Raw genomic sequence first — 20,792 nt, 5'->3', positions numbered from 1 at the left:
AGGGCTTAATTGAGAAAATAGAATTAGTACCTTTTTATAGTAATTCGCTTTCTAGGGAACCCTCCATGACCGCACCATTATTACCCTTCCAATGTGTATTTGCCTTACCAATATGTTTATGAAGTAATAGATATGTTGGATACTATGCCATTTGGTTATTTGAAATACACTGAGGTGGGGAGTGTCTATTTAACCTTTTGTGTGTTCCTGTCCTTAATAGGGTGTGGAGATTCAACCTCCTGTGTGCTGTTAAGGAGAGTTTCCTAGAAACCGAACTACAGGTAAGTACTAATTCTATTTTTAGTTGCCATTACTTCTGCTAGAAGTGTAGGTGATATTAGTGCCCTCTAGGCTTCTCCCCCTTATACCAACAGTTTAGATGACAGAGCAATTATTATACCTGATCCCGTATTTCTACCCAAAGTGGTCTCTACATTCCATTTCTCTCAAGAAATTATCTTTCCCTCCCTGTACTTGAACCCCGAAAACCTAAGGAATGGAAACTCTATACCTTAGACATTAGAAGACCTTCCTCAGCAGGTAGAAATCCCCATCGGGGCTCAGAACGTGCTCTACCCGTACAGTTTCTTCCTCTTGAGCAGTAAGGGCCAATGCCTTTATCGATCAAAATTGTAATGCTGCTACTTGGAATTCTCCTACCACTTTTTTTCTTTTCAGCACTTATAGATTCGCTTTTCAGTATATTTAACACCTGGCCTGGTAGAAAGGTCCTTCAGGCGGTTATCCCTCCCTAGAGTTATCTAGTCTAGTCTCTCATGGTGCTGTCGTGTATAAAGCAAATATTCAATTACACTTACTGTTAATAATTTTTCTGTAAGCCCATGATAGCACCCAGATAGAAGTTTCTGCCAGAGTGTATTATAGTTAGTACTTTCTGGGCAATAATACGCGTCAGACCATAAGACGCAGCAATAGTTAGAAAAGAGGAGAAAATCCTGCTTACTGTACATATCCTATAGGAAATCAAGTTATATGGCACAGACACAGTCAGGGCTACCATCAGGGCAGTTCTCCCGTTAGCGGACCGGCCATAAAATTAAAAAACGAGCTGGCCTGCCGCCACCGCCCAACGACATGGTAGTTTCTCTGGAGAAAGAAAAGGGGCACCAATACTTTGCATGACTCATTCCTTTCTCTAAAGTAACTACTTCTGGGGCCCTACTCACAGGAGGTTGAGGCAAGGGGAACGAGGAGCGGGAAGTACATTGGGGTCTTGTCTGTCTGGGGTCTAGTGAATTAATTTAGGGATCTTGTCGGGCGGTCTGAATTTATTTTGGGATCTGGTCTGCGGAATGCACATGTCACGAATCTGGCTGGACGTATAGGATTCCTTTTACTAGTTTACCAGATTAGGGTTAGCTTTGGCAGTGTCGAGGTGCAGAGTCTAACAGGGCCCCAGGTCTTCACCAAGGTCCACCGCAATATGCCCACTACTGTAAGAGATATCAAAGTTAGATATTTCTGATGTTCGGAGGTCTCTGAGGTGACTTCTAATATCTGTAATAATTTATATTCGGGGTTGTTATAAATAAGGAAGTAATAACATTGAACAGCAGTCTGATTTGTGGGCATCATATTATAGAGCCGGAGAAGCGGATGGTCTCTAGTTTTATAGTGGGAGAAGTGTGACTCCTGCTCTGTCTGCCTTCCCTGTATGAGTGTATAAAGAAATAGCTGTCAATCATGAAGTGATCCCACCCCCTGGACTCCTAAACCCAGAATGAGCAGGGATTTAACCTTGTAAGGATACAGTTTTTTGTAAATACATCCCTTTATTTCGAAATACATAACTTTTTCAATTTCCTCCTAAACGTATCTTCATGAGGGCTTGATTTATGTTGGGCGAGTTGTAGATTTCATTGTTATAAGGTGCATAAGACTAATTGATTAACTTTTTTTATTTTTTGGAGAGGGTGTATGAACAAAAATAAGCAATTCTGGCATTGGTTTTTAGTTATTGTTTTGTTCACCATAATTTTTAAGAACAAGTCATTGTTTGTGACGATGCCTATTCTGTTTCATTTTTTATATAATCTAAATAAACTATACATATAAAAAAATGTGTAAGTAAACTGTGTGTTTTTTGTTTTTTTTAGTTGAATTTTTTGTTCTGTACACAATTGAAATTGAAAACCCATCAGCACACCGCAATCTCGAGGCGTGGGTGATGTGGACTTACACAGGGAGCCCGCTCCCAAACACTTAGCTGCCGCAATTGCTATTGACTATGACATGAAAGAGGTTAAAATGCCGGAATTATAGTGATGTCCGATCTCCGCCTCTGTAGCACAGTGTCGGGTGTATGTTACAGCTGACGCCTGCTGCTAACAGCATGGACAGGACTCCTGAGTTTGCACCATTCACATGTCGTAGATTTATGGCACTTTGAAGGAAGTTCATCCCATCAGCGCCATAAATGTGCAGGAAGGGGCTAAATGAGTAAAAAAACAAGTTTATATTGAATCTTTTCCCTCAAAACATTCTGTCTGCTCCGATCCTCCTGCTCTATAACATGCTGCTAACAGGTCCGACTGCTGTTCAACAGGGCAGGTCCAAACCTAAGCTGCTGTATAACCTCTTGATGCACAAAGCTCATGTCAAACACTGATTACATAGTGTGTACCATATATTCTGAGGTGACAGAAAAATAATGTGCCCTGCAGCTCCTCCCTGGTATCAGTCATGTCAGGCTTTTATTGTCTGCTCAGCTATTTCCTCATCAGGTAGGTCGGAGGAAGCCTGTTCTTATAGGTGTGTGACCCGCATGTATCAGACATTTATGATATATCCTGTGGATAATTGTTGGTGTAGGTCATGCCCCTTTATTCCATGTGGTGGAGGCTCGGAGAACCGGTTTCTCTCAATAAGTGATGTTCTGTATTTCTCACATGACGTCCTCTGTGTGATTCTCTCCACTTCTCATAAAGGCGCCTTCAGTACTAAAACCTCCAGTGGATCCATGTTCTCATCCAGAACGTTCCTTCTCCTGAATGACCAACCAATGATGGACAAGGACAGCAATGAGGTGACCACAAGAATATTAAACTCCACCCTGGAGATCATCTACCTTCTGAGCGGAGAGGTAAACGTTTCTATATTTCTATGTTCTTTATTGTATTATGTAACAAGTCACAGATAAGAGGAAGAAGCCAGTGTCCTGTATACAATCTACGAGACCTTCCAAGTGACGGGAAGAAGTGAAGGTCAGCCAGCAATATGGTCCGTTATGTGTCATGATGATAGTAATGTAGAGTAATGAGAATAGAAAGTATGAAAAAAGGTACTATGCACACCAGTAGTAGTTATACAAAGGTTGATTTTAATAGTTTCGCCAGTACCAGTGCAACGTTTTGGTCATATCCTTGACCTTTATCAGGCCCTGTAGTATCCTGGGTCCTGCGAAATTACGCTTAGCGATCAGCCGCCATTTCGCAGGACCCAGGATACTAAAGGGCCTGATGAAGGTCAAGGATATGACTAAAACGTTGCACTGGTACTGGCGAAACTATTAAAATCAACCAGTGGATAACTACTACTGGTGTGCATAGTACCTTTTTTTCATATTGTACGGGTTGGGCCCCTACGCATGCACCCATACGAAAACCTAGTGCGGTCTGAACACTCTCAAATCGAGAATAGTAAGTAGTCACGTTGTAACCAGGAGGAGAAAGACCACAGGAACCAGGAGAATCACATGGCCGGAGTCTGTCCTGGAGACGAGGATTTCTACCACTAGTCTGACATCTATATAGAGACATAGAAGATGACGGCAGGAGGAGAATCACATGGCTGGAGTCTGTCCTGGAGACGAGGATTTCTTCCACTAGTCTGACATCTATATAGAGACACATACCATAAAGAAACAACCAGAGCTTTTGACGCCAATATATGTATAAAAGTAGTAAATTTTATTAAACAAATAACATGGACAATTAAAATACAGAAAGATACAACTCTAGTGTGAATTGCGGAGACAATATCAATATTTGTTGCTAGCTCAAATATATGGGTGTACATATAAGTAACTAAAATGATCGAGACACATTTGACACCAATATACCCTCCCTCATAGGAAGAAAAAGTTCTCTTAGAAGAAATAGCTGTGGAATACAGATCTAATAACTGGTGAATACCAGAAGAGGGTATAATCCAAGTGACATTGTTGTCAAAAGAGTCATATGTCAGGTCATAAACTCACCCATAGATAGCAGCAAGAAATGGTAAGTGGTGTCAGCTCCGCTACATGAACCCCGACGCGCGTTTCGCCACGTATGCTTCCTCAGGGGGATATTGAATCTATATAGAGACATAGAAGATGACGGCAGGAGGAGAATCACATGGCTGGAGTCTGTCCTGGAGACGAGGATTTCTACCACTAATCTGACCTCTATATTGACGCATAGGAGATGACTGCAGGAACCAGGAGAATCTCATAGAAAATGACGGCTTTCCACAAGTGGTGCATCTTGTCGGCGCTTATGTTATTGCCTTTTTGAGTTTCTCTTAGTATAGATATAGGATGATACCAGGCAGATTTACACTCACTGTTGATTTTCCAACCACATCGGCTGAAAGGCTGTTCCAAACATCTACTACTCTTTCAGCCTGTGGCCTACAAGAGATAGAGTAAGCAGCAGGGCAGGCAGCCAATGGCTCTCTACTCCACGGCCAGACAGATGCAGCTCAGTGTCTTGGCCCACTGGAGGATCCACCGGTCCTCTGGTGGGCCAGACCGACATTGTCACTGTGTGGGGGCACTGTTATTGTGTGCCACATAAAGAGGGAAGTAAGAAAGTGTATGGACCGCAAATGGGCGCTATTACTGTTGCTAATGCCTTCGTCTGGGGCATTAGCGCCAAAACATGCGTTGGGGCGGACGTTTGCTGTGCTCTCTACTCCTGCATCTATCATGGGTATGTTGCATCCCTGTAGTTTGCTTTAGCACTTTTCTGTGTATTTTTACCTTACCTTTTCCTATTGTTTATATGGACTTCATAACTTACCTTATTACCACCTCATATTAAATATGTCTACTTGTTATATTACTATATATATTTGGTCTTCAATATAGTCCATAGGTAAACACATTGGTAGGTGTACCACTGGTACAATTTTTGCATTATTTGTTTACTCGTGAGATGCATGGCCAATCGTCCCTTTTTTAACCTGTTGGTTTGTGGATTCTTTTATTGTATGTCATGTTCTTTCAATATAGTATTTTTCTATTTTTGCATACTTTCTAGTTTTACTGCTTTGCACATGCCGGGCTGTCGGATCCATGCTGTATTTTTGGTTAGAGCACCAGTGTAGTCCGGATATGTGACCTCTGTATGGGCACTGTATGTGATTATACACTGCAGAGAACCAGTGTAGAAAAACCTGAAGGAGATGAATGATACAGCGCCTCATTGTGCAGGCCATCTATTCACAAAGTGGTGAAATATTGTGTTGAAAAAGTGCTCACCTGAGTGGGTTGTGAAAACAGGTACAACCCTGGGGTGTGTATGAAAAACAGTACGTCAGCTGCAACTCGACTCCGACGGGTGGTAAACCAGATAAAGCGAAGGAGAAACAAGAGGAACCTCTCTGAAAGCTCTGCTGAAGCAGAAGCCCGCAATAGTGGTCGTATTTAATATAGCATATAATATAGCAAGATGACTTTTGTTGTGGCTACGTGTTTCGATGCTGGACTAGCGTCTTTCTCTGGCGAGTAATACAGAGTTATAAAGTAACACACTTATATAGCAGGTACAAAACTGTAAAAAAAAAAACGCCAAACGCCCTCATGACCCCACATGAGGTCAAATGGAGGAGGATGACAGACCGGGTTAAGAACCAATGTGAACAGAGGACACAAACCTAGAATACCACATGAAAGTGTGCAGTGATGAAATCAACTGGCAGAGCGAGCTCCTAGCATAATATACGTATAATATGATATAATGTAGATAATTTTTAAAAATTGAGAAAGGTGTATGTATGTGTGTGTGTGTATACACACACACACACACACACACACACACACACACACACACTAAAATGAATGACATCTACATATTTAAATAGATACATGCGTCCATCTGTGTCAGCGTAGTAGCATGGAGAGATCGTGCCGGAGAACACTGCAGAGATAGGAAACAAATAGAAGTGAGAAGCCGCGCAGGGGAGAGAATCCGAGGACCACACACTGCCGAGAACACCGTCAAGCTATCCGAGGCAAATGAAGAGAAACTTCTACCGTAAATGCAACACCTAACAATCCTGCCGCACAACTGGGTAGCGAAGGTTATAAAAAGATTATGTACTTAGAAAAGTAGCAAAAGCAGGCTAGGTATCTTGTGTACCAGTGCAGTCCTGATTGTGACCCCCGGATGGGAACTGTATGGTGGTATTTTTTGGTTATATGTGGGTGGTAGATATGTGCTTTTTGTGTGAGGGTCTTATTTGGTCCTTGTATAGTGGTATTATTTGGGAAGTGTATGAATTATTTAGAGATGTGCTATCATATTGCTTTTTATGGGGGACCTTATTGTTTAGGGCAGAGCTGATGCATTTATGGATAGAGATTCCCACAGTGCTGATTTTTATTATAAAGTAATATTCCGTGGACTGCTGAGACGGTGGAGCCAAGTCATTATGTTCTACAAGTTATCTTGGAGCTATACTGTCTGCAATACAGATTTCTTATTTTGTTATTAGGGGGGGGGGGGGGGGGCATATGCCTTTTGATCTTGTGCCCTTGATATTTAAACACCCTAGAAACGCCACTGAATCAATCCTAGGACTTGTTCTATTTGATCAATGTCTTCTAGTAGGCGAGGTCTTCAGACTAACCCCAGTAATCCAGCTTTCTACACCAACATAGAAAGGAATTCTTTACTGTAAGATCAGTCACACTATGGAACCTCTACTGTAAGATCGGTCACACTATGGAGACTCTACTGTAAGAGCGGTCACACTATGGAGCCTCTTCTGTAAGAGCGTTCACACTATGGAACCTCTACTGTAAGAGCGGTCACACTATGGAATCTCTACTGTAAGAGCGGTCACACTATGGAACCTCTACTGTAAAAGGCGGTCACACTATGGAACCTCTACTGTAAGAGCGGTCACACTATGGAACCTCTACTGTAAGAGCGGTCACACTATGGAGCCTCTACTGTAAGAGCAGTCACACTATGGAGCCTCTACTGTAAGAGCGGTCACACTATGGACGCTCTACTGTAAGAGCAGTCACACTATGGAGCCTCTACTGTAAGAGCAGTCACACTATGGAACCCCTACTGTAAGAGCGGTCACACTATGGAGACTCTACTGTAAGAGCAGTCACACTATGGAACTCTCTGCCTGAGAAAGTTGCCATGCATAATTCACAAATGGAGTATAAATGGGTCCTGGATGTCCTTCTTGAGTGTAATAATATAAGTTATCTGTACTAGATTTCTGGGAATGTTTTCCCTAAGTGTCTCTCTTCATACACAGGATTACACAATGGTGAAGAAGACGTCGGGGGACAGTGTGGCCCCCAGCAGTCATGACTCAGGAGGGCGGAGCAGGAGCCCCATCACAGAGCCCGCTCCTCATTCCCGGATACACGAGAGGAACAATAAGCAGAAGATCCTAGAACTTCTCCACAAGATGACTGAGCTGCTGACTGGAGAGGTGACACTGCTGGGAATGCTGGGAAATTATACTGTAGGAGCACTGGAGGAGTCTGAGTCATGACTGTATCATTGTGTGTGTCAGGTTCCTATAAGGTGTCAGGACGTCGCTGTCTATTTCTCGATGGAGGAGTGGGAGTATGTAGAAGAACACAAGGAGGTCATGATGGAGGACCACCGGCCGCGCACATCACCCGGTAAGAGGAGACCTTCTTTAATTATGGAAGAAAGACCCAGTTTGAGGATCGCCTAGATTCACCCTTATTATCACCATATATAAACAATGTATTCGGTCACTGTGTTTATTTCCTATAGAATGGTTCAGTCAGAGAAATCTACCAGAGAGATGTCCCAGTCCTCTATATCCCCAGGATTGTCCTGTGGAAAAGCAAAATGTCCCCCTGGATTATCAGGTAGGTTAAGCTGAAATTTCTGAAAATCCTCCACCGATGTAATGAAGCTTTTTATTAGACTTGTCAGCAGCAATGCAGGATATGCTCGATTTCATCTGTTAGTTGGTGGCTGTAGTAGGCAGTGGCTACAAATGGTTTCTGGTTTTCATAAAAGATTGTGCTGAACTTCCACCAGTTTGGACATCACTTGGAAATAAGTATTCAATGTGAATAAATGTAAAGTTTTTCCAGTGTACAGCACAATGCCAATCAGCTGCTTCTAAGGCTAACCGAAAACTGTCATGTATTGAAAGAGTTGATTCATTTTCTGGACATTATCTTGCTGCTTTACAAACATTAGTGCAGCCTCATCTAGAATATACAGTTAAGTTCTGGGCACCAGAGACCTCTAACTAAGACATGATAAAACTGTATAATAAATACAAGATATACTGAAAGTAGCTTTTCACAGTAAGGTTACCAATCTCTGGCTGGAGGAAAGAAGGTTATATCCCCAGCGGCCATAAAATGTTTCTTTACTGTAAAAGCTGGGATGTTGCTTAATAATCTAAGAACTGGTGTTAATGAACACAGTCGTCTGCTGCGAGAGGGGCCTGCGGCCGTCCGCGATGCGAGAGGGGCCTGCGGCCGTCCGCGATGCGAGAGGGGCCTGCGGCCGTCCGCGATGCGAGAGGGGCCTGCGGCCGTCCGCGATGCGAGAGGGGCCTGCGGCCGTCCGCGATGCGAGAGGGGCCTACGCCCGTCCATTACATACAGCCGTCCACTACGAGAGAGGCCTACATTCGTCCATGCAACAAAATCACATACACATTTAAAGGGGTTTTATGCTTTATATAAACAAAGAGAACAAGAGATCTCCAGACTAAAGAGCTCAGTGTGTGTGTGTGTGTGTGTGTGTGTATGTGTATGTGTGTATATATATATATATATATATATATATATATATAATATGGTGCCAACCAGGAAATTTTAAATTTAGAGAAAACAACAAGAAAGAGAACAAATCCTGGTAAAAAAGAGGCACTCTGCTCAGTACATGTCACAAAATTAGTTATCAAAATTTTTATTTTATTAATATATAAAAAGAATTTAAAATTATGCAATCTTGCACAAATAACCACAATTGGACATCACAAACCCGGCCGGGTAATACATGACATGGTTAATCGAATTTAACAGGAAATCCCATTTAAGTTGGCCATTTAACAAAATAGTATAGAGTAATAAATTACTTCCAAGTAGAGCTACACAAAAATGATCAATCGGGTAGAATACCATAAATTAGAGGTAACGTGCTGACTAAAGTAATGTCAGATTCCGTATTATGCACAGACCTGAACAATCATGCAGGTTAAACAGCGGTGAGTAATGATGAGCTGCGGTTTATAGTGTGCATATAATAAACCCGTGAGACATGAAATATATGCAGGAGGTATACTTATCAGAAAGTTGTGTATCAGGAAGTCCATGGAGGGTCTCCTTAAAGGGAATGTGTTGCCAGAAAAACATGTTTTTTTTTTAAAAATTAAACATTTAGTGTGTGGGTGATTAAACATTGTTCAAATTTTTTTTATTTTTTTCGCGAGTCAGGAAATATTATAAATTTTTTCTAATTTATAATACTACCCATTTTTGGTCACTAGATGGAGCTAGTTCCCAAAATTGCAGCATTGCAACATTGGGTTAAAAGCCCTCGCTCTAGTGAGCTCTCAGCATCCCCCCCTCCTTTATCCTGGCTAGTGCCGGGATAAACGAGGGGTTTGAAAGGTTTAACCTCCTACACTGTGTGTCGCCATTTTTTGAGGTAACCCACAGTGTAGTAGGTTTACATACAGTAGTAAACACACACAAACACTAACATACATTGAAATCTCTTACCTGCTCCTGCCGCCGCGGCTCCCTCCGGCCCGTCCGCTCCGTTTGCTGCCGCTGTTCCATGTGCACAAGTCCGGAAGCCGCGACCGGAAGTAGTAATATTACTGTCCGGCCGCGACTTCCGGTCCACAGGAAAATGGCGCTGGACGGCGCCAATTTCGAATAGGACTGTGTGGGAGCGGCGCATGCGCAGTTCCCACACAGACGCCGTACACGGCAGTCAATGGGACGGGAGCCGTTCGCAGTCCCTATGGGACTGTGGCTGCCGTATTACATGTCTGTGTGTGTCGTTAATCGACACACACAGAAATGGAACAAAAAATGGCAGCCCCCATAGGGAAGAAAAAGTGTAAAAATAAGAAACAGTAAAACACAAACACACAAATGAATATAAACGTTTTTATTAAAGCACTAACATCTTTAACATATAAAAAAATTATTTGTGATGACACTGTTCCTTTAAGTGAAGTTTATTCTGTGAGCCAGCAGGATTCTCTTATCCTTTCAAGACTTCAGCATGAGATAACAGCAGACTAAGTCCATTCACTCCATGCCGTCCACTAGAACCTCCCAGCACAGGGAAAAGGCAGTTATGCACCTGGTGTGTGGACAGTCCAGCAAGATTGTAAATCCACATACTTTCCTTTTGAAGTAAAGAGCGATCTCGATTTCCCCCCCCCCCCCCTATTATTTTTCGGTAGTTGGTATATGGCCATGAAGTTGAGGCCATCCAAGGATTGTTGATGGTATTCCTTGAAGTGCATTGCTAGGGGGCTCTTCTCTTCACCATTTTTTTATGTCCCTTATATGCTCAGCAATCCAGACCTGGACCTCTTATAGTATTCCCTACATAAAATTTATTACAGGGACAAAAGATCAGATAAACTACCATAGATGACCGACCGTTTATGAAGTTTTTAACATTAAATTTACGTTGGTTTGATGAGTCGAAAAATACATCACTCTTCCTTACAAATTTACATTGTGAAAAAGTCCCACATTTAAACATCCCTTTCAGGTTATATGTGGGCTATTTAGTGTCTACGTCTCTTTTAAACTCAGATCTTACAAAGAGATTGCGGAGATTCGGAGCTCTCCTAGATGTCATGCTTGGGTGATCACCTATCATTCCCCTAATTTTTTCGCATAATGTGAGATGTGGCCAATTTTTCTCCAAAATCTCCCTTATTTCTTCCCAGTGTTGTCCAAATCTGGAGATAAATCTCACCTGCCTCATGGGTAATTGAGATGCTGTCTTATTTATCTTGTTAGTTTCCCTATCTTCTGTTCGATGTAGAAGGGATTCCCGATTAGTGTGTAAAGCTCTATTATATCCATGTTTAATACATTTTGTTGAGTAGCCCCGCTGCTTAAAGCCCTGGGCTTCCTTCTTGAAGGTACTCAGGTCAGAACAATTTCTGCGTAATCGCAGGAATTGTCCCACAGGTATGCCTCGTATAAGAGATTTAGGGCGATGACTTTGTGCCAGTAGTAAAGTATTACCAGCTGTCAATTTTCTAAAAGTACTTGTTACTAGCCTGTTCTCCTCCTTCTTGATCATAAGATCCAAGAAACGTATCTCTTGGTCGCTTGCTGTATACGTCAGATGTATATTATAATTATTAATATTTAAGGAGTCAACAAATATTTTAAGTTCATCATGTGTACCGGTCCAAACAACCAGAACGTCATCAATATAACGAAGCCAGAGAGAGACGTGTTTTTTAAAAAGATCACAAGGATAGACCGTCATCATTTCCCAAAATCCCAAATGAAGGCATGCGTAGGAGGGGGCACATGATGAACCCATTGCAGTGCCAGTTACTTGTAAAAAGTATTTACTGTCAAAACTGAAACAATTATGAGTTAGGACAAATTCTAACATGTCAATAATGAACTCATTCTGATGAGAGTTCAGATCTGTATCGGTCAAGATAATGTTCAACGGCTTTCAAACCAACCAAGTGTGGAATTGAGGTGTAAAGAGACTCAACGTCTAAGCCTACCAATATACTATTAGGTGGATTATTTATATTGTGTAATTTAGTCAGTACATCGCCAGTGTCCAAGACAAAAGATGGAAGTAATTTTACAAAGTTCTTCAATTTCTGGTCGACAAATTCTCCTAATTTGTCAGTTGGTCCATCTATACCAGAAATAGATGGACCATACAGCCGTCCACTACGAGAGAGGCCTAACACCGTCCACTACAAGGGAGGCCTAACACCGTCCACTACAAGGGAGGCCTAACACCGTCCACTACAAGGGAGGCCTAACACCGTCCACTACAAGGGAGGCCTACAGCCGTCCACTACAAGAGAGGCCTACATTCGTCCATGCAACAAAATCACATACACATTTAAAGGGGTTTTATGCTTGCTCGTCTGTTTCTGGACTGCCATTCAACAGAATTGAGAAAGCCACGTGCACATGCGATTCTCTCTCCATTAGACCCTGCCGGATTCATCAGCCAGCAGGCGCCGCTCCTGGCGAAATGTGGGTCTGGAGACCCCCGTTCTCAGTATAGGTGCGGGTCCCAGAGCTGCGACCCACATCTATCACACATTTATGTCATATCCTGTGGATATGTCATAAATGTCTAAGATGGCAAAACTCTTAAGTTGCTATGTAAAATATACAGTTGTAAGGGTGATCTGCTACTTTTTAGGGCAGGTTGGTTTATTTCTTCCAGGGGTTTTTGACATAGGATAAACTAGGGTTCTTTTTTCTTTTTCCTCATGTTCTGTGGTATCCTTGCAGGAAAGATATCGTGGAACAACAAGTGGACCCATATCCGTGTCAGTGATTGGTAAGAGCCTTTCATAAATCTTGTGATTGATTCTACCTTTATAAATTCAGGACTGACTTTACCAAAAATGTCCGGATTTCCAATGGAGGAGAATATATGGCATGGCTGTTTCTGAAGTCCTTGTCCAGTAACTTGAATCAGTTGGTATCAGCGCGTTATTTTACTATAAGGCTTAGAGGAAAATAATTTAGATATTTTTTCCAAACCATGTTGTGTATCTGGACTGGACCTTGGTATGTTGTGTATTTAGACTAGACCTGGTTAAGGCTGTGGATGTATATCTAGACTGGACCTGGGTAAGGCTGTGGATGTGGAGTATCTAGACTGGACCTGGGTAAGGCTGTGGATGTGGTCTATCTAGACTGGACCTGGGTAAGGCTGTGGATGTGGTGTGTCTAGACTGGACCTGGGTAAAGCTGTGGATGTGGTGTATCTAGACTGGACCTGGGTAAGGCTGTAGATGTTTTGTATCTGGACCGAACTGGGGTAAGTCTGTGGATGTTGTATATCTAGACTGTACCTGGTTAAGGCTGTGGATGTTGTGTTTCTAAACTTAACCTGGGTAAGGCCTCATGCCTGTAATCACGGTCCATGAATACGAGCACGGCCGGCCGCGGACAGCCACCTGCATTTGCAGGCTGTTCTCCCATGTTATGTATGGGAGCACAGTCCATAAAAAGCAAAAAATAGGACATGTCCTATCTTTTACAGAGAAATTAATGGGTCCGTAATTAAGAACGAAATAAATCAACTGTCGTCTGCATGGGACCTAAGACTGTAGATGTTGAATAGACTGGACCTGGTTAAGGCTGTGGACGTTGTGTATCTGGACTGGACCTGGGCACGTTGTGTATCTGGACTGGACCTGGGCACGGGCACGTTGTGTATCTGGACTGGTCAAAGGCGTTTGATACAGTGTGACATAAAAGGTTGATACATAAAAAGAGAATGCTGCAGCTGGGGAAAAATATATATGTAAAGAGGTAACTGGCTCAGTGATAAAACACAGGGTGACCATTAATGTTACATGCGCAGATTGGGTCCATTTACATGGTAGTTCCCGCAAAGCACCCTACACGTGCAGCACGGGTATGGTGCTAGCACAGAAGCTGTGCTCGTACCATCTGCAGCGGATTTCGGCTGTACATTACAGTTGATACTCTGCTGCAATGGCCCAGATTGGTGATAACTCTGATTACAGCCATTTAACCCTACAGATCCTGCAGTGAACAGCAACTGTATCAGCTAACCAGTTAGGTAGACTGAGGGGGCTCCCTCTGTCACCCCTATCGGCGCTCCAGCGATTTGATTTCGGGGGGCCAATAGGTTTCCGTGGCAGACACGGGCCTAATAAACGTCATATGTATATGCCTATTAGACCCTGCCAAAGGCATAATATACTGCATTACTGTAGTGTTGCAGTGTATTATTGAAGCGATCAAGGAATTACATAGTCAAGTCCCATAGTGAAACTAAGAGATTAATAATAGAAACAGTTCATATATTGAAAATTTAAAAAAAAAAATCAAAACCATTACAAATTATTTTATTATGTAAAAAAAATCATATTCTGGTGCATAGGAAGACATCTGTCTGGGCGTGGCTAGTGGAGAGTGGGCGGAGCTAGCAGCAGCTCATGAATATGCTGGACTCCCCTCTGCATGTAAGTTCTCAGAAATTGCTTCACTAAAAAAATTAAGTGACAGACCGCTGAAGTCCGCATGTCTGTCAATACATTATACTGCAATAGTTGTCATGTAATACTACGTTTACCCTTCCTCGACCACTGCCGTAGAGTTGTCTGGCCGGCTGCTACTTCGCCCTCCAAACCCAGCTGTTTGCCAGGATTGCTGGGTGCAGTTCCAATCTGAAAGGGGTTGTCGCTGATAAAATCCGGTCAGAGGAAGGACTTAATAGGAGCTGATAAACGTTGCAATACATAGGTATTGCAGTGTATTGTACCAGCGAACGCTTGTTTAACCGGTTCAGGACCGCGCTATTTTGATCCTTCAGGACCAGTCGCCGTTTAGCCCTTTTTAGCTCCCGTTAGTTAAACAGCTATAACTTTTTTATTTCTTGGGCTAGCTACGTGATTTTTGCGTTGTTTTTTCCGTAGACAATGCAGATTTCTTTTTTATATTTTTTTTATCATTTTTATACACATCCTTTTTGCTATTTCAAAATTTTTAGGCTTAAAGTTTGTAAGGAATAGTAAAAAAATAAGCTTTTTTAATTTTTAGCAAATTTTTATGGTAACATAGTTTTACCCTAAAATAGACCTTTTTATTTGTGATAGTCATTGTCTGCCGTAAATTTTAATATATTACATGTCTATTTTAGGGTAATTGGCTCAGGGCTAGTGTTACGAAAATGATTGGCGAGGGGGAACGTTTTTTTGGGGGTGGGTATTTTATGTGTATTATTATGAATTATTTTTTTTTTGCACTTTACTTTACTTTTTATTTTTTATGGTCTGTTCCTCAAATACCTTTTTTTCCTTTCTTCTTTAGCACCAGGTTTTTCCACTGTAACTGGGGCTGCACAGCAGTCCCAGTTACTTGGGAAATCAGCCCTCTCATAGTTATTATTGTCACTAATAGGGCTTTGCTGGATCTAGTTAGACCCAGCAGCAGTCTGCCACTAACGGCATCCCGGTGATCATGTGACCAGTCACTGGCTGTGTTCATTATCACTGCTTCTATTCATATACACAGTGCTCATTGCGAAAGCTGCTTCTATCTTCTCCTCAGGGTCCCCGGCAGTCACTGACTGCCGGAGACCCGACATTCAGCTGCCCAATCGCCCGGGCAGCAAGCTAAAACCCGCGCTGTAAATAGTCTATGGCGTGGGTTTTAAGGACCCCGACCGCCAGCCGTAAATACACAGCCAGCGGTCGGGAGCAGGTTAAGTACCCTAGGAAGACTTCACAAAATAATGTAGAAAACTGCTAAAGTTTTTTAATATACAAAGAAATGAAAAAATATTAAAGGTTCAAAACTCCTTTTTCACACTAATGTAAGAAATAAAAAAAATTTATTCGTATCGCTGTCTGTAAAATTCCACACTATTATAAAATCATACTATTAAACCCACACGATCAAGGCTGTAAAAACATTTTAAAAAAATTCATGCCAGAATTGCTGTTTTGTGGTCACCTTACCTCCCAAAAAAATGGAATAAAATGTGATCACAAAGTCGCATGTAACCCAAAATGGTACCAAGAAAAACTACAGCTCGCCCCCCCCCCCCCCAATTAAAGTAGTACATCATATAGAAAACTATATCTATTTGGTACTGCCATAATCTTATTGACTTGTAGACCTGTCGCTTTGACCGCATGGTAAATGACGTAAAAATAAAAACAATGGAGGAATCATTTTTTTCCCCCACAAATCCACCCCACAAAAGCTTCTTAGTACATTATACGGTACTTTAACCCCTTAATGACCGGGCCTGAAAAGACCTTAATGACCAGCTCAATTTTTCTGTTTTTGCCTCTGCGTTTCAGCAGCCATAACTTTTTTATTTTTTCACTGACGTGGCTGTATGAGGCCTTGTTCTATGCGAGAGAAATAGTATTTTTTTTTCCCCCCAGTTTGGGGGTAAAAAAAAATTTTTTTTTACGCCGTGAATATAGGAAAAAGCGATTCTCAGAATAGTTTTTTTTTGTTTCTTTTTTATCCCGTTCAAGTTTCACACTAAATAACCCATTATATTAATTCTTTAGGTTATTACGGTCGTGTAGATACCTAATATGTGTAGGTTTTTTGTTTTTATTTAGTGTAGGGGCAATAAAGTTTATTTAATGCAAAATAAAGACTCTTTGGGACTTTTTTTTTTATTTATTTATTTATTTGTTTTGTTACTTTTTTTTTATTAATCCCATCAAGGGATAACTTTATTTGTAACTTTATTTTTTACTTGTAATGTATTAGCATACTTCTGTACGCTAATACATTACACTGTGTCACTATGACACAGGCTGCTGATCGGGCAGCACATAGTGTTCCCGAACAGCAGGCACACGGAACAGACAGCCCTGGGGTCCTTTGTAGTTCCCCAGGGCTGACTGCAGAGGGATTCCCCAGTGTTTGATCGCATCACTGGAATCCCGGTGATGCAATCAAAGAGGGGAATTCCCTTTGATCATGCCGCGGTCACGGACTGTGGTAATCAAAGGTTTAAACAGCTGGGGTCCGAATGTTTGCCGACCCCAGCTGTGTTCAGGAGGCTGCTCTAAGATCAGGAGCTGTTAGTTACAGCTCCTGCTTAGAGGACGAGAGCTCTCACGAGTGCTCATCAGCTTCATCTACAGTGACGCCAAAAGACGTCTCTGTAGATTAAGCACCCGCGCCGCCTGACGTCAAAAGACAGTGGGCGGTCGGGAAGGTGTTAAATTGTGCCATTAAAAAAATACAACTTGTACTGCTGGTCGGGCTATGTTGACAGGAAATGAAAAAAGTTATGACTTTCGGAAGGCGGGGAGGAAAAAAAAATAAAAAATTTCTGCGATACCAAGGGGTTAGTAATTTTGTGTGTTTTTTTTTTTTTTTTAAAAAAGGAGAACCTCTAATCTGGATTTGACTGTATTTTGATACGTTTGGCTCACTATGGATTTTTCACATAGAAATGATAAAATATCAATTATTTTGTTTGGGAATAATGTTTCGTTGGTTTTTTTTCAGGTAAAGATTGGACTATACAGTCAGGAGAAACCCAACTTTCATGTCCTCAATGTGGGAAGTTTAAGCGTAAACATCATCTTGAGGGATTGCAGAGAAGTCACACAGGGGAGAAACCATTTTCATGTTTAGAATGTGGGAAATGTTTTATGACTAAATCAGATATTGTCAGACATCAGAGAACTCACACAGGGGAGAAGCCATATTCATGTTTGGAATGTGGAAAATGCTTTATGCGCAAAGATAATCTGGAGAGACATCAGAGAATTCACACAGGAGAGAAGCCGTATTCATGTTCGGAATGTGGAAAATGTTTTACAGATAAATCAGCTCTTGTTGAACATATGAGAACTCATACAGGGGAGAAGCCATATTCATGTTCAGAGTGTAGGAGGTGTTTTATCCATAAATCAGGACTTGTGGAACATCTAAGAAGTCACACTGGGGAGAAGCCATTTTCATGTTCAGAATGTGGGAAATGTTTTCGCAAGAAATCGGATTTTGTTAAACATCAGAAAATTCACACAGGGGAGAAACCATATTCATGTTCAGAATGTAGGAGGTGTTTTACCCATAAATTATCTCTTGTTGAACATCTGAAAACTCACACTGAGGAGAAGCCATTTTCATGTCCTGAATGTGGGAAGTGTTTTACCCATAAATCAAGTTTTGTGGAACATCTAAGAAGTCACACAGGAGAGAAGCCATTTTCATGCTTAGAATGTGGGAAATGTTTTAGCAAGAAATCATATCTAGTTAAACATCAGATAATTCACACAGGGGAGAAGCCATATTCATGTTCAGAATGTGGGAAATGTTTTATTACTAAAGCTAAACTGAAGAATCATTTAAGAACTCACACAGGAGAGAAGCCATTTTCATGTGCTGAATGTGGAAAATGCTTTCGCCAGAAAAAGAGTCTTGTTAAACATCAGAGAAATCACTCAGTGAAGAAGTCACTTTAATGCTCGGTTTTTTTTTTTCTTTTAATTTTCACCTGCCTACCCCACCCACCTATGTGTCAGATTATAGGAAAACGAAATGCTAAAACTAAAGAAATCGTTTTGGAATATTCCTAAGGCATTGTATCTGAGATTTATCAGACAAGCCACCTAGATTCCTACACCACTTTGACTAAGGCCCCATGCACACGACCATAATATTTATCTGTAATTACAGAGCCATTCATTTATATGGGCTGCGAACACCTTCCCATATTTTTACAGATGGGTGTGCATTCCGTAGAAATTATTGTAAAATATAAAACATGTCCTATTCTTGTTCGAAATTACGGCACAGACTCCCCATAGAAGTCTATGGGAGCTTCCGTAATTACAGACGGCTACGGATGTGCACCGTAATTACAGAAGCGTTGCTAGGCGACGCCAGGTTTGCAGATGTTGCATGTCATTTATGGTTTTCTTTTTGCGGATACCATTCCGTATATGCGGATGAGTTTTTGGATGACTACGGATCTGTATTTTTGGACCGTATTTACGGATAGATGAAAGTACGGTCGTGTGCATGGGTCCTTAGATCTATGAAGATGATTAAGCAAAAACTTGTTGATTAGTAATTTGTAGATTTGACAATTTCCCCTTCGAAGTCATGCTTTCAGTAATGAGGAGAACAGGAAAATTACCATTTCTTAATTTTTCTCTATTTTTGACATCTCAACATGCGAGGTTGATCTGAATATATCTATAAGCCATATCCTACATGGGATTATATTCCTGGACCAAGTTTGTCTTTCCTGAATTTGAAAATAAAAACTTGATAAAGTTTCACAAAAATCCCTTAGATCCTTTCAGATGTAAATCTCCAGATATCGAACTAGAACCAAGACCTCTAAATCCTGGATATTGTCAACCAAAGGCAGTAACATGGATTTTTACCAGTTAGTTTGGAGACCGAGAAGTTTGCAAATATATAAAGTTTATGTTTGATAATAGGTATGGTGACTCATGAGGAATTCAGATAAAGTAAAATATATCATCTGCATATAGAGCAATAACAGCCTCTCATTTATCACTTCTGAATCCAGCAATGTTACTATCTTTCTGGATGTATATCGCTAACGGTTCTTTGGCTACTGAAAATATTAAGGGCGATAAAGTGCATCCCTGATATGTGCCTTTCTGTAGATTTAATTGAGATTCTTATATAGAATCTTTAGCTAAGATGTAAAGTTTTCTACAAGCCTCAAGAACTGTCCATATGTGCTGCCACTCGATGCTGTCAAAGGCCTTAGCAGCTTTGAGTGGCAGCTGAACCATGCTGTACCTGAAGATGTCCAAATAGCTTTCTTAAGTTAGAAGATGTGGAGTTAAATGGCATAAAACCTAAAATCTTGATAGCACTGGTCAGCAATGAAATAGGCCTATAGGAACAGGTATTTAGTGGATCCCTATCAGGATAAGAGTAACAATGGCCTCCCTCATCAGTTTTTGGCAGGTGGGCATTATCAAACACTTTCAAGAACACTGTAAGTAGGTTTGGTAGTATAGCATCACCCAAGTAAGTAAACATCTACGGGAAGGCCATCACCACCCCGAGCCTTTGCCCGTGGCAGTTGTACCTCAACACAAATTTCTTCAATAGAACTTGGGGCATCTATGGGATCTCTATTTCAGCATCTATTTTAGGGAGATTTAATTCATCTAGAAAAACTTCCATATCACGTACTACGTACTTGGCTTCAGAGGCATACAGTTTTGTGTAGTATTCTTCAATTATCATTGTCTGGTCATTAACTATGCCGACAGTGGTAGTTCGAATAGCTTCAATATAAGGAGATGTATTACAATTTGTAACCATATTTTCTATCATTTTACCAGACATGGAGCCCTCAATCAAAACCGTCTGACTGTTTGATACAATTGAATTTTGTGCCCTCGACATCATTCTGTCTTTATTGAAAACCCAACTACTAATAACAGGAGAAGGTTTAAAGAAAGTGTTTATAATCAGACACTTCTCATTACGAGCTCCAGTTCTTTCTTCATCCTTAAGATTATACATTTTAACTTTCTTTAAGAGAATACCTCTAAGAAATGCTTTAATGTTCCGATTGTGGGAAATGTAGTAGGTGACTGATAACAGTCACTGGAAATAAAAAATATGAAGGATTTATTCTGGAACGAGCAGTTTTCCCTAGGCCCCTAGATGAAGCTGACTGACGTCAGCGAAACGCGCGTCGGGAGATATCCTGTCTTAGATTAGGGAAAGACTATACAGATTTGAAGGGAAATTTACTGGTGTAATACCTGCTGGTGAACGATCACCAAGCAGGGTAATACTTACTGGCACTGCTAGACGCAGCTCATGGAGA

The 20,792-nt window shown here is 41.3% G+C and overlaps 1 protein-coding gene across 4 annotated transcripts in view; it reads left to right on the top strand.

The window, feature by feature from the left end:
- The window catches only part of LOC142725443 (uncharacterized), a 60,562-nt gene extending 40,439 nt beyond the window's left edge, over positions 1–20,123 (top strand). For 2 of the 4 annotated variants that reach the window (XM_075848984.1, XM_075848985.1), the window contains exons 2-8: positions 221–281; positions 2,949–3,103; positions 7,504–7,683; positions 7,768–7,879; positions 7,998–8,095; positions 12,731–12,779; positions 17,465–20,123. In XM_075848984.1, coding sequence (XP_075705099.1) covers positions 2,981–3,103; positions 7,504–7,683; positions 7,768–7,879; positions 7,998–8,095; positions 12,731–12,779; positions 17,465–18,426 — 1,524 coding nt within the window. In that variant the 5' untranslated portion in view covers positions 221–281; positions 2,949–2,980 and the 3' untranslated portion in view covers positions 18,427–20,123. The remainder of the gene's footprint in view (positions 1–220; positions 282–2,948; positions 3,104–7,503; positions 7,684–7,767; positions 7,880–7,997; positions 8,096–12,730; positions 12,780–17,464) is intronic. The other 2 variants (XM_075848983.1, XM_075848986.1) reach the window with 1 other exon arrangement.
- The last annotated feature ends 669 nt before the right edge of the window (positions 20,124–20,792 follow it).

Source organism: Rhinoderma darwinii, unplaced genomic scaffold (genome assembly GCF_050947455.1).
Source record: "Rhinoderma darwinii isolate aRhiDar2 unplaced genomic scaffold, aRhiDar2.hap1 Scaffold_601, whole genome shotgun sequence".
NCBI classification, from domain to species: Eukaryota; Metazoa; Chordata; class Amphibia; order Anura; family Rhinodermatidae; genus Rhinoderma; species Rhinoderma darwinii.
This window is presented reverse-complemented; position numbering and strand designations above follow the sequence as displayed.